Source organism: Lytechinus variegatus, chromosome 10 (genome assembly GCF_018143015.1).
Source record: "Lytechinus variegatus isolate NC3 chromosome 10, Lvar_3.0, whole genome shotgun sequence".
Lineage (NCBI taxonomy): Eukaryota > Metazoa > Echinodermata > Echinoidea > Temnopleuroida > Toxopneustidae > Lytechinus > Lytechinus variegatus.
This window is the reverse complement of record NC_054749.1, coordinates 4,778,744-4,793,922: the sequence shown is the minus strand read 5'-3', so window position 1 is coordinate 4,793,922 and position 15,179 is coordinate 4,778,744. Positions and strand designations below refer to the sequence as shown.

The 15,179-nt window shown below is 37.3% G+C and overlaps 1 protein-coding gene across 2 annotated transcripts; it reads left to right on the top strand.

The window, feature by feature from the left end:
- Nucleotides 1-900: 900 nt before the first annotated feature.
- LOC121423106 (actin-related protein 2/3 complex subunit 1A-A-like) lies at nucleotides 901-14,968 on the top strand. 2 transcript variants are annotated; one of them, XM_041618396.1, is made up of 12 exons: nucleotides 901-981; nucleotides 3,026-3,157; nucleotides 4,334-4,419; nucleotides 4,790-4,855; nucleotides 6,469-6,577; nucleotides 7,457-7,526; nucleotides 8,338-8,445; nucleotides 10,044-10,147; nucleotides 11,076-11,254; nucleotides 12,078-12,181; nucleotides 13,762-13,848; nucleotides 14,575-14,968. In XM_041618396.1, the coding sequence occupies exons 2-12, from the start codon at nucleotides 3,094-3,096 to the stop codon at nucleotides 14,747-14,749; spliced, it is 1,152 nt and encodes a 383-aa protein (XP_041474330.1). In that variant the 5' UTR covers nucleotides 901-981; nucleotides 3,026-3,093; the 3' UTR covers nucleotides 14,750-14,968. The 2 variants fall into 2 exon arrangements, with proteins under 2 accessions (XP_041474330.1, XP_041474329.1); XM_041618395.1 differs by having other exon boundaries at nucleotides 920-955.
- Nucleotides 14,969-15,179: the final 211 nt, after the last annotated feature.

Genomic DNA, 15,179 nt, shown 5'->3' with positions numbered 1-15,179 from the left:
ATCGGGACGGTTTCTAGTGATTCAGCAATGGTTTACGACCGTTGTCAAAATTTGAGAGGAATTGAAGTTCTCTGACCTTCGCCATTGGCTCAACGATGTATGAAAAATCTCAAATATATCCTTTTTCCAACTTTTTTACAACTACCCCCTTTCACCCTGACGAGATAAAAACGAGTGATTTTGGCCAAGTAGAAAATTAGTCGAATTGGAGGCCATTCGTGACATTGATGAGTTAATAACGAGAGAGTATGGAGAGATTTTGGCCGGGGATCTCATAGTGTGAGTTAATGATTTATTTAAATTAATTTATTCACCACTGGTGGGATGCAACACCCTATCAACAAAAGTTGATTTTCGTTGGGGTCCTTTTATGTCATGTGTTAAAAAATATCAGATACATAAACATTTCATTCTTTTTCATCTTGAACCTCCAACCATATAGTCCTGAAAAAGAATGTTTTTATTTAATAACAATATACACAAATTGCAAGGGAAACAAACTGATTGATGGCATACTATAATCATCATGATCAAACTTTTCATTTTTTCATCATCATTATTAAAAATTTTCTACCCTAAATTATTGGGGGGGATGATAATACAGGCCATTCCCCCCACTTGAAATATTGGGGGGGATATATCCCCCCATCCCCGGCCCCGTGATCGACACCCATGTTCGAAACCTTTACAAAAACTTTAAAATGACAATCTGACTGTGATTTTGTACATGATCAGAATTCATGCAATCTCACTCCCAGTCCGTTCCCCTTTCAAAATGATTCCGCCGCCCCTGTGATGGGTGGAGTTCTCATGCACATTACCGTAGAGGATAATAGGAATTTTTTAATTTCTGGAATTCCAAAAATTATATTTTGGCGTGACGTCACTGTATCGTTTTCGGTTTTGACAGCTAGCTTGGGACGATTCGTGTAGACTGACCAGAGTCCACGAATTGGTACGATTTTCTTGTTTCGGAATTTTGTGAGTATGAAAATTATGTTAAATAAAGCTGATATTGTCCTTTTACAAGTGCTGCGGTTAATTTTAAACTAGGAAGTGGTCTTGTTTATGGTCGTGAAAAGAAATTGCTTTGTGAGAGACTTTCCTCAGCTCAGTCCCGTGTATTGATAACTGTGCCATGCCGAATTTTGTCTCCTTTGGCTTTGAGTCTTGACTGAGCTGAGTTTGAGTTTTATTTCAATTCATTGTTTATTATAAATTGTTTGTCTTAAAAGTAATATCCCCACTCATCCTACACATGATCCTAGACCAGATCTAATCAATGTTAATATGAGGCTATGAATATGAGCAAGCTTAATTAATAGGCAGTGTATACAGCCACACGCGTGTGTCTTTACCATCCAGCCACACGCGTGTGGTTATATCCAGAACACCTATCTGTGGATACCGCCACACGCCGCCAGTAATAACAGTAAAACACGTACCGCGGTATGTAGGTCTGACCGTCTATATCACGATCAAAATAACCTCATTTCTTCATTAAATTCTTACATTCTAAACCCTTTGATTTCTTTAAATCGTTTCAGTTTCATTCTCACCGTCTTCTTTCCTTGCTTTTCTTGTCTTGTTACAAAAGGCCGCCTGTTAAATAGCAAATTTCCACACTTTTTCTACTTGTGTCGATTCTCTACTGAATCTAGGCTATGTGCGCGTACGTACGAAACCCAAACTGTGTATGTCTACTACTGCGCTGCGCTAACGCTGTATGGGTCTGCCACCGCGAAGGAAGCCAGAATCGACACAAGTAGAAAAAGAGAATTTGCTGTTAAACAGACGACCGTTTGTAACAAGACAAGAAAAGCAAGGAGAGAAGACGGTGAGAATGAAATTGAAACGATCTAAGGATATCAAAGGGGTTTAGAATGTAAGAATTTAATGAAGAAATGAGGTTATTTTGATCGTGATATAGACGGTCAGACATACGTGTTTTACTGTTATTACTGGCGGCGTGTGGCGGTATCCACAGATATGTGTTCTGGATATAACCACACGCGTGTGGCTGGATGGTAAAGACACACGCGTGTGGCTGTATACACTGCCTAATTAATATTGGGAATGAATGTGTGAAGATTGTTGTTGACAACATGTAACAAACAGCTAACTTGTTTGTTTTTTCTTCTCTCAAAATAATTAAAAGTATAAAATGTTTCATAACGAAGAGGAGAGTAGGGGTTTTGTGTGTCATTTGTTTTTCTACCGATTATCATGTTGTTGTTTTCTCTGTAATTTTGAAGGAGAAAGATTCATTTTATTTTGAGTTGTTATTTGTTGTTGGATTCTTGGAATGTGTGGGTGTGGCTGTCTTCTTTTCTTTTCATTTTTTTTCTTTCTGTAAATAACATATTAAATCTTTCTTTTAGTTGAAATTAAGTAGGAAAGATCATTTCCATTTGAAGTGATTTATAAATCATATTAGTACTAGTACTAGTACATATTTGTAAAGACTTTTTCTGTGATTTTACTGATACCTTGATATATTTGAAATAATGAAGTTATTTGTCAATTTATGATTGTTTTCTTTGTTGTTTCTAAATGTTGATGTCACTGGAAGAATCAAATTTGTACTTAGACCCCCCCAAAAAAAAAAACAAAAAAAAACCCACTGAATACATTACGACAGTTTCTTTTTATGAGTGTGTCTTTATGGAGGAAGAATAAAAAAAACAGATGGTAACAGTTTGTGAGAAACCATGACAGACATGATTTGTAAGATTTTTTTTTTTTTTGGGGGGGGGCACCTACCTCTACCTTGCCTGTACCCCATGTTCTTCCATGATATGAAATAAATGGTAGAATGAATGGGGAAAATGTGTCCGTCTTCATGATTTATGGTACTCCACAAATGTCACATCAGACTCTGCTTTGTCCAGACTTAGGCAAGGTTATGTTAGCTTATATAATACTAGATGAGGGTTTCAATGGAGAATGAATCCCCTATTGCTGCAATATTCAAATTAATTCTAATAACTGTAAACATTTTCTGCATCTTTTTTGCTGTCCTTAGATTCCTGATCTAGGCCATAAGTGGAGAACGAGTTCCAATCTGTGCAGCATAGACTGAGAACAAGTAAGATGGAGAAATTCAGTTTTGGAGTGGATCCTATTACTACACACGCTTGGAACCATGACCGAACTCGTAAGTTTACTTTTCCAACAACTTGGAGCTTGTGTGTTATCCTTCACCTAATAGAATATAATCGCTCTTGCTGCTCTCAGGAAAAATTGTTCTCATTTTGAATATCTCTGTCTTCCTTTTATTTTGAACATTTTCTGTTTCTGTTTCTGTTTATGGTAATTCCTGTAGGAACTTGGCATGACAGCTATGTTGCTGATAAACGCCAAGCTGGTGAACAACCAATTACCGAGGAAACATTTTACGTCTAGGTTTTTGTTAATGGAAATAAACTTTGTTCATGAAATGTACGTTGTTAAAATACTTCATTAGATTCTTCAAATTCTTATTGAATTTCAAAATGTTTTATATGTGTTAAGCGGCTACTTACAAAATCAGTGTCATTTTAAATGATTTTTTCTGGAAACTAGATACATTTTTTCTGATGTCGATCCATGTTAATTAGCATTGTCTAGTACTCTTAAGGAGATACAAGTCATTTAACAGTACAAGTACTTGTAAAATTGCACTATTGTATCCAGCCTCATGTTTAATTACCACCATCGTGGAAAAGTTGCTTGAGATTTGGGGAGCATTCATGAAGACTAATGTCTGAGTTTTTATTATTATTATTATTATTTGTTTGGCGTCACCTGTGCCTGGGAGGCGAAAAGCGAACTGAATCACTATGACCCGCAGGTCTCTCCTCCCGATATAACTGATTGGGGGGAATCAATGCAGGTGGACCACTACACCAGGGTTTCCCCCTACTCTTATACGAATAGTGCAGTGGGTTCTTAACGTGCAAAGGTGGTGACTTTCCTCTAAACGGGGCCTCCATTTAACGTCCTATCTGAGGGATGGATTGTTTTCCATTGTAACATAGCCTGCATCTATGGAACATGGGAGAGACGTTTACACACAACGCACTGGCTTCAGTCATCCGCCCGGGGTAGACTCGAACCCACGATCTTATGTTCGCTGGGCAGACGCGTTACCGACTGAGCCAACACCGCTCTCATTTTGTCTGTGATTTTCTCTGACTAATTTACTCTCAGCCATTCAACCAATAAGATGCTAGGATTTGCTGTCAACATCTTTTGGTGCCAGTTAAACAAAAATAAAGCAAACTCTGTCAATTGATCAGTGCACTTGTTTGGTTAGTCTAATTGTCTGTTCAATTCTTCTTTTGTCCCCCAGAAATAGCGATTTCTGCCAACAATAATTTGGTCGACATCTATCAAAAGTGTGATGATGGATGGGAGAAAACACACACCTTGAGTGAGGTATGTCTGATATATGGTTAAATTTCTATATTACTTTTAGGTACTGCTTCAAGATATTACACGTAAGGTATTAATCACGGTCACACAGAAAAACACAGAAGTAACCATTTCACTTATGTTTTCACACTTTTTTAATATGAAACTTCCCACTTGCATCAGCATTGGATATTTTTTGATATACATGGTAAATAAGCATAATTTATAAAGGAAATCTGCATATTAAACCATGGGTTCAAGCGATGGTATTGAAAACCAAACCACCTTTGTCAATTCAGGCCAAAGAATCTAGTTGTTTAATGGATGACCGAAACACTGTTTCTACAAAATGTTATTTTCACAAAACATTGTTTTAATTTTACCATACATGTAGCACACCCAGCGAGTGACCAGCGTTGACTGGGCCCCGAAGAGCAACATGATCGTCACATGTGGATCAGTGAGTATACAGCTTTCATCTTAGATCATCAGATATTTCATGACTGACTTTGAGGTAGATATTATATCCCAGATTTTTCGTATTGCCTGGTTCTTGATGAGGGCAATATGGGTCTCCTGTGGGAAATGTGTGTGGTATGTCACAAAAATTAATGCCAGCGAATATGGTTCGTATTACCTACGGCTGCATAACGTGTAATTCAAGCTGTTATTTGTGGCAATTTTATGCCTGCTTGCCTGCTGGTGCTTGGGGGAGCCTTTCATGAAAGGACTGGTCGGACATTTCATCTGACAAGTCCCATTTTATCCGTCAGTTGCCATAGTAACAGTGCTTCTCAGCCTATTAGAATCAAGGAAAGTTCTCAGATCTGACAACCTGTCGGACAGAACTGATGATAAAATGCTCCTCTGCTGATCTTCCTTGTGAGAATGATTTCTTTGATCTGAGTGTAAAAATGTACAAAGTGAATAGGGGAGATTGGGGTTAGTTGGAAAGGGTGTACCGGTAAGTTCAATTTATTGCTATTATCAACAGCCATCCACCATATTACAGACAACACAAGCTTGGTGAAGTTAGAACGGAATTTTTTTTTTTTCACCTTCTGAGTAATTTTTTTCTCGTTCAGAAATTTTTTATTATCTTAGAGAATTTTATAGATCAAGTTGGCCAGTTTGGGGGTCTAATAGACACTTGTACCAAGCTACATAATAAAGTTATTAATATGCCATGGTGAAGTCCCTTTTTTGTGCTCTAAGCTTGTAAATGTCGGGCCTATGGGGTTAGTTGGAACAAAATTGAAGGGGCTAGTTGGATAGTGCAAATTGATTGTGGACCTACAATGAGATGGATAAATAATACAAGACTTTTTTTTCCTGATTATGTGCATCTTAATGAGAACATACTGTACAGGTGTTTTGACAATGGCGACAACCAAGGCATATCTGATTATTTACAAACAAACAGTTTTTACTGGTCTTGGGTTTGTTTTGGCCGATGTCGTGTATCAGATTATACCTTTCATCTCTTTTAACATGCTTCTGATTTGGAGCAGCAAAGTCCATAACCATGTAGTTTTGTGGTATAATATTCTCCCAAGTAAAACAATTTGAACTATTGTGAACCAGAACTGCATTTTGATTTTCGAGGATTTAAGTGATTTATGATCTTCTGCGCATACAGTTTGTGCAGTATCAATGTCTCATTATTTCATCATGGATCGCTTCTGTTTACTCATGGCATACTTGATCATCATACATGTAGGATCAAAGTAGACAGGAATGAAGAGAATGTTATTCAGATGTCAATGACAATCAATGTTTAGTTAATTTATACTAACCGATTAATGTCCATCTCTTTGTATGTCCATTATTGATAAACCATATCAGGTGGGTGTTTCATAAAGTTGTTTGTAAAGTTGCGCACGACTGGAACATGTTCTTAGGTCCTAAATCAATTACATAAGGATATCACACAACACAAGGAAGGATCACCAGTCGTGCGTAAACTCATTCGTATCTTACGAACAGCTTTATGAAACACCCACCAGATAGTTGTACTGATTTCTAAATTCTGATTATATTAACTGTTTTTTTCGTATGAATTTGTTCTGATAGGATCGTAACGCCTATGTGTGGATCCAGAACGGCAATAACGAATGGAAGCCATCTCTTGTCATCCTTCGTATCAACCGTGCTGCCACCTGCGTGCGATGGTCACCATTAGGTGAGGAGGTTTTGTTTTCATTAATAATGATTATAATAAAAAAATTTAGATATCATATTGAGTGCACAAACTGTCTGGGGACGCTCATGGCGCTAGCCCAGCAACATTTCAAGATATTCTGTTATTAGAACCCCTGTGACAATTGCATGTATTTTGTATTTTTTCTGCAAAATTAAAGCTGAATCAGTGTTTCTTGTACATCGGCTGAATATATTTAGCTACCATATATAAATCAGTGCTACTTCTGGGGAGCATTTAATGAAAGGACTTGTCAGACAACAAAATGTCCGTCAAATCCAGTTTCATCCTACAGTTACCATGGTAATGGTGATTCATAACCAATCAAAATCAAGGAAAGTTGTCAGATCTGACAACTTTTCAGACTAAAATGTTGATGAAATGCTCCACTTATTTGCATAAAATGGTGTGTGTTTTCCAAAACTTGATTTAATAAAGAAAAAATCCTAGGTAAGCTTTGGACAGTGGAATAGTGCATTACAGTTATTAATAACAAGATCCAGCTTCATACTGATCAAGAAATTAAACAAATCATACAGAATATGAACAACTTTGAACATTGCCAATTAGGCATCCTATCTATGGTTATGCAAATGAAGTGATTCCAAAAACTGCATTATTCTGTAGATTATGAATAAATGCATAATTTAAGAAAAGCGCACCTCTCTTCAATACACCTGTCCTTTTTCAGAAAAATGCATAGAACTGCAATTTTATATGAATGACTATGTTTTTTTTTAAACTGCATATAAATTTTTAGTATTATAGTGATTCATGATCTATCCATCTTTGAGAATGAATATTACTTCATAGCTATTTACAGTCAGATTGATTATTACATGTATGTTCTTTACCCTGCAGAAAACAAGTTTGCTGTTGGTAGCGGTTCCAGACTGATATCCATCTGTTATTTCGACCAAGATCATGATTGGTGAGACGATTTTCATTCATTTACGTTTACAGTTCTGCCTTTGTCTGATAGGAGCATATAATCATAGTTTGATTTTAAAATATTATTTTGAAGAAGCAATGAACTCAGTACACTGTGAATCCCCTGCCACAGGTAGTCTGCAGACACAGACCCTAATCAAAATTTTTATCAACAAGTGGGTCTTTTTGCAAGACTAGTATAGAAAACTTTGCTGAATTAGTGAATGAGAGTTACCTTCTGTACACAAGTCCACGCCAGAGACCTTAGGCTGCATATTCAGACCACTTTTTGGGGATGATAGGTTTGCACAGCAACCTTTTAAATCGTATGGTTAGGTCGTGTGTGTTAGATGGTCCTGATACAAAAACTCTTAAATCAAATATTTTGATACATTTGTTGGAAATGTATTGTTGAATATTGGTTCTAAAATATGCTGGTTGTGTTATCTATAGGGAGAAATGCTTGGAAGAATACTAAATAGATGTTTTTCTTGATATGACTGTTGTAAATATTGGAGAGAAATTATAACTCAATGTAGGAACTATATGTTTTTAAGACCACATAATGTCATGAGGTAGTTCAAGGTCTTGAGATGGCACTTTTAAAAGTAGCTGCTTGTTTATAGCTTTAATGATGTGTACGTTATACTTCTATATGAAATGTTTTAATGTACTACATACAATTCATTTTTTTATTTGATGTTCTTTTATTAACATCAATTGCTGTTTATATATATATTAATTTAGACTTTTTTCCCATTGAACCTAATCACATTGCACTGAATTTAACAAATACATGTTTGCTGTACTAGGTGGGTAAGCAAGCATATCAAGAAGCCGATCCGTTCAACCGTGACCACCGTTGACTGGCATCCTAACAACATTCTCCTTGCATGCGGATCAACTGACTTCAAAGTCAGGTAAGTACATGTGTAAAGTTGGGCGGCTGCCATAGGCGTTGGGGATGGGGGACATGTCCCCCCCCCTAATTTTTAGGTGGGGGGGACGATCCCCCTAAATTTTTTGTTGGTACTTTTTTTTTTTTTTTTGCTTGTCAATTTTTTTTCTTGTGCCCCCCTATAATTTGTGGTTGATAACTTTTTTTTTTCGCTTGTCAAAAAATTATGTGTGGTTGTCCCCCCTAAAATCTTTGGCTTGCCATTGGCTGCTCAGATCTCATGCTCATGGTGGGAGGGGGGGGGGGGGTGAGATGGTTTCATAAAGCTGATTGTAACTAAGCTGTTCATAAACTTATGATTTTATGCATGACTGAAATGACTGTTTTTTAAATAGCAGGCTTGACTTTACCTATAATTCTGAATCAAATTCTGACACAAACAGACTTTGCATTTAAATGGCTTTTGGCAAAACAATTGTAATCAACATTCCAACTTTAAATGACTCCTCCTCCCGGTATTCTAGTTCAACCATATTTGAATTGCAGCAAAGAAAATTAATTTGGGATCAGGAAAGCCAATATGAAATCGTATATACAGAGAAGTTAGTTGGACATGATGGAAAATTATTTTTGCCTTTTTTCCAGTCTGGGAATTCATAGATGAGTATGCCTGATATCGGAAAATTCAGGGAAGTTTGGTCCTGAAATCAAATTCTATGTTATATTTTTATGCTGCAAATAGTTCACAGCAACAAGATAGAAAGCATGTGACTTTGAAATTAGCTAAAATCATGGAATTTTTAGATTTCATAAGGAAACAAATCAGGAAATTTTGTTTTCTGGAAATGCTGGGAACCCTTGTGATGCTGCCTGAAAATGCTGAGTTATTAACAGATTTCCTTGCTATTAAAGGGGAAGTTCACCCTGACAAAAAATTTATTTTAAAAATAGCAAAAAAATATTGCCGAAGGTTTGAGAAAAATTCATCAAATAATTAAAAAGTTATTAGAATTTCAATTATTTGATTTGTGACGTCATATGCGAGCAGTATTCCTACATAGCGAATGGTAAAAAATCAATGAAATGTCATTTTCTCAGAAAATTAGAAATTGTTTTCACTGGAACTTTTGTATATCAATAGACAAATCATTTCACACCCGATCGTGAAAAGAAAACAAAATTAAGTCATCAAGAACCATACAAAATTTGAAATTCATACATTTTATATTACATAACACATGGGGCAGCTGCTCGTTTATGACGTCACAAATCCAAAATTTTGAACTCTGATAACTTTCTTACTCTTTCACGGATTTTCCTCAAACTTTCACCAATATTTTTTACTATTTTTTCTGCTATTTTTACAACAAAGTTTTCTTCAGGGTGAACTTCCCCTTTAATTAATGAGGCAGTTGGACAAGGGAATGTTCGCCAGGGTATGGAGCAAGATGAAGTTATGTTAATCTTACATGATGTAGGGTGAAGGGTGAACTGTCCCACCAAAAAAATGACATGAAAATGACCGGTGGAAGTGCAGGATATGTTACTTTTGGTTGTGTTTTAACAGTTCTTTCATTTTCATTGGACTTGTTAATCAAATCTCTAATTGTTTTTCCTCAGGGTATTCTCTGCCTATGTGAAAGACATAGAGGCGAAACCGAGCGGTAATGTGTGGGGTTCCAAGCTTCCCCTTGGTGCGTGTCTGATGGAGTTTGGACAAAGTGGTAGGTGTATTATCGAATACTTGTGCAAACGTATAAATCTCTGTCAACCACACTTCCTTCTTCCATTTCTTCATTATTTCAGCAACAAAGATCTATATACTGTCTTTGTTCTGCAGCTGCTGCTTCCTCTGTCATTCCAGAGTCCAGAAAACAGGCCGGTTTCAACTCCTTTCAATCTCTTGGCACCCCCTCCCCCCGGTCTTTGGAACAAAATCACTCCATCTCTTTTAAACCATTCTTCTCTTGACCTCTTAAAAAAAAAGCATCTCAAAACACACTTACATAACCATAAACCTTAACTTGTCGTATGCCATCAACAGCGCTTTGTATCCTCTGGAAAATCCAGTTATCATTATTATTATGTTAGTAGGTATATTACTGGTAATTTTAGAGTTTCAGCATAATAAATTACTCTTCCAAAGATTGGCAGCTCCTTTTGTTCTTTAAAAGTACTTCAAAATGTTTTCTTTTTAAACAAAAGGATTAGTCAAGCTATTCAACAATTACTTAATACTTACTGTATTTCTGTTTAACCTTTCAAATCATACACTGAATCAACACCAACAAGTGATACATAGGCCAGTTTGTAATGAAACTATTACAGTATATTACACTAATATACATGTGCTATATACATTTTTAGGTGGTCTCAAGCTATTGCAAATGATTTTATATGACTAAACACTTAATAGAAATTGAAGCTGGTGTTGTAAAATGTATGATATTAACGGCATGGTTTCATTTTATTCTCGCAAATTAGGAAAAATAAGCAGTTGGTAATAAATACATGAAACCAAACTTACCCCTGGCATGTTTTCCTATGTTGATGATGTTTGTGGTTGTAAAAAAAAGAGTTCAGTGATTTCATTCATTTTCTTGTGTTTTCAAGAGTTGAAATATTGTGTTGTACATTTTGTTTGCTTCGTAGGTGGATGGGTTCATGATGTGTCCTTTGATGCGAGCGGTAATCGCCTGGCTTGGGTCAGCCATGACAGCACCATTAACATGGTCAACGCTACTGCTGATTTTGCAGTGAGCCAAACGAAACTCAAGAATCTGCCTTGCCTGACCTTGCAGTGGGTGGGACCAGATAGTATCGTTGCAGGAGTAAGTGAAGTACACATTGGTTTTTGTTTTTTCGTCTGCTCCCTGTTTGTGGTGATAATGCTGGTGATGGAAGAGATGATGATGACGGAAGTTAATGGTTAGATGAATACTGGCAAAGATCATTAGAGATTTTTATGGTGGTGGTGGTGACGATGATGATAATGATATAGATGATGGTGATGTAGATGATGGTAATGTTGATGGTAATGATGATGATGTTGATGTTTATAATGGTGCTGATGGTGATAATGGTGAGGAGGATGATGATGATGGTGATGATTATAATGGTGATGCTGATTACAATGGTGATGACGAAGATGATGATGATAATGATAATGGTGATGATGATGGTAAAGATAATGATGGTGATGATGATAATGGTGATGATGACAACGTTGATGATGATGAAGATGATGATAATGATGATGATGATGATGAAGATGATGATGATGATGATGATAATGGTGATGATGACAACGATGATGATGAAGATGATGATTATGATGATGATAATGGTGATGATGGTGAGGATGATGGTGATGATGATGATGGTGAGGATGATGATGGTGAGGATGATGATGGTGATGATGATGGTGGTAATGATAATGATGATGATGATGATAATGATGGTGATGATGATGCTGTTGATCATGCTGATGGTAATACCACTTAAGTTGCTGAAGGTAGTTGGTAAGTATTCTTCAAAAGCATTTGGATAGCAAAATTTCAAGATTATATCTCATCTATTTGTTCAAGCAAGTATTAGTTATGTCCATTATTGATAAACTTGTTATGATTATTATTATCTCTTGTCTATTATCAGGGACATGATTGCTGGTTGCTGCGATTCAGCGTTGATGAAAGTAGCAATCTCACCTTCGAGGGAAGAGTTGGTTTCTCCCGAAAGAGAACTGAAGAGAAAGTAACGTAAGTTTGACAAGATCGTGAATATTTGTCTTTTAGCCTTGTAGCATTCCCACCTGAGTCATTCCATCGAGTTTGGGCCATTTTTTAATGACATACCAGGGCCCCGTCTTACAATGATTTACGATTGATCCGATCAATCGCAAGTATGGACGGCCAGCAATGTCAACATGTATTATATTTGGTTGTTCAAAAATTTTTCTATGATGTGTATTCATGCATTCATTGTTTTCTTGAAAATTCACTGTGCTTCTCTTTGTTTAGAAAGGACATTGTGCAAATTTCCTATAGAAAAAATTATGACACTGATGGATTTCCATAGAGTTATGATTGATTGGATCAATCGTAACTCTTTGTAACACTGGGCCCAGAACTAAAACTCTCATTTCATTTAAACTAGGTAAATATCTTCCAGTGATATTTTCATCAAAAAAAAATTATTTCCAACTAAGGTTTACTCATCAAACGTCATGGTGTATTGCAATTTCAGATCCGAGAGTCTATGGCATGATATCTAAATATCATGTCAATGCGAAGTTGGTACAAATCGCTATTTGAACTGCATCAGATTCATAAAAGAATTCAATCATGGATTTCTCTTGTAGGAGGCCTTCCTCACATTGTCACATCATAACATTGCCACATCGAGAAATGAAATGGTTTACAACTTCACTTAAGGCCACCGCACACCTTACGACCCGACCAGTTGCCGACTGGCTTGCGACTGGGAGAGGGGAGATGTGACGTCACAGCGCTTGTCAGCTTCAGAGTCGCAGACCGGTCAGAGACAAGTCGCAAGGAAAATCGGAAGGATTTGACATGTTGAATCCTTATGACTGGATCGCAAGCTCAATCCAACCTCCAGCCAATCAGACAGCAAAGTTGCATAACGCGTATTATGATAAACAACGCGCAAATGCAGTAGTAAGCACAATTTCTCAGATGCTATGCCAAAAAGCAAAAAGCGCATGCGTGAGTCGCAGATCGGATCGCAAGGTGTCGAGGCTTATGGCTGCCTTGCGATTCATCTCCCCTCACTCAGTCGCAAGCCAGTCGGCGACCGGTCGGGTAGTAAGGTGTGCGGTGGCCTTTACACTGATATTTTGTAATTTGTGTCCTCTACCCAATGGAATGACCAATCTGTGTGATTTCTTTTACTTTTTTTCCTTCTTTTTTTTTTGGGGGGAGGAGCAGTAGCTTGACTTTATATTTGGGTTGCTTGCAATTATCATTCTTGTGAAGAAGCCATCCATCACATAATACATATGCTTTCATTTGTAGGGTGTGCAAGACATTTCATATTGGAACCAGCTCTCATATGTCTGACTGTTTTGTCATCTGTCCTTCCACACTACTAGTATTATCAAAATTGATACCTTTTCCATTGATATACACATTTTTAGGAATTTTTGTTATCTTTGTGAACATGCCACTGCTAATGTAATTTTAGGCCTACATGTATATAATATAGTAATTGTTCAACCGTTTGATGTTGACAGTGCACTTCTTGAAATAAATGTCTTTTGTCTCAGCCTATAAATTGCATTTAATCCTTTTTTTTTCTCTCTCTCTCTCTCTACAAGTGCCATGTCAATGTTTCAGAGTATGGACAAGAGAGCTACAGTAGAAGACGACAGCAAGAGGACGTCCATTCATCAAAACTCTATCGTGTAAGATTGTGTTTTTTTTTGTTTTCAATGTCCCCTGTCCTCAGTACTTGGTTGCCAGAGGTATTGTTCAGGGATGCAGTTTAGGCCGGTACTTTCAAGCCACAAGGCCGTTGGAGAAACATTCTTTCACAGACTTTGTACACGCAACTCGGCCCGAGGCCAAGGCTGGCAAAATCTGGCCCCAAGGCCGGCCTTGACTTCATCCCTGACATTGTTTTGGGGCTGATCGTCTATCCCATTTTCAGTATTGTGATGACTAAAGAACTGTTTGATGGATCGACTTTGAACTTTCTTCAAGTATATGTAATGCATCTATTGCACAGCAGTGACGATGATCTGATTAGTTTTTGGATCACAAGGTCAAAGGTGTCATATACCCGAAAATATCTTGTCCCTGCGAAAAATGAAGAAATGTTTCAGTGTTAACTTCAAGTATTGCTCATGCATACATATGGGAGCAATTATGATCTGAGTAGATTTTGGGTCATGAGGTCAAAGGTCACAGAGGTCATTGTATACGTTGATATATCTCTTTTTTATAACTGAAAATTATTTGAGGAATCAACTCAATCAAACTCGATTCATGCATGCATATTTGAGGGACAATGATCTTATTAGATTTTGGGGTCACATGGTCAATGGTCATTGTACATTTATACCTATAAACATTTGACTTCCTTTCTTTACATATACATTCTTTCCTATCATGTTCGTTTGTGTCCACAGACAAGTACTAATTCACTCAGGGGGCAGGGAGGCCGTCACGAAACTCTCATCTGTCGGTGCCGATGGACTGCTCGTCGTGTGGAACCAGCACTCCCTACAGGCCAGCATCGGGGGCAGCACATTCAACATGCTCGCGGAGACCATCAATCAAGTTAACATTGCATCTCAAGACTAGGCAAAATCGCTGCCTTTGGATGATCTTTGAAGGTTTGCGAGGTGGCAGAGAAAGCAAGGGAGAGCTTTGCAGTTTACGCCTCATCCCTGTTACTCTCCACTCCTCATCTACTCATCACTGTTGGGTTTTCTCAACTCTTCTGCTCTTCTTCCACCCAATGGTATTTTAAGATTTGCATGGTGGAAGAGAAAACACGGGAGAGGTTTGTAGTTTATGCCTCACTGTTGGGTTTTCTCAACTCTTCTGCTCTTCTTCCGCCCAATGGTATTTTAAGATTTGCATGGTGGAAGTGAAAACACGGGAGAGGTTTGTAGTTTACGCCTCATTGCTTTTACTCTCTACTGCTCATATTTTTATCACGGCTCATATTCATTACCGCTGGGTTTTCTCAATTCATCTGTGTATCTTCCACTCAATGGTATTTTAAGGT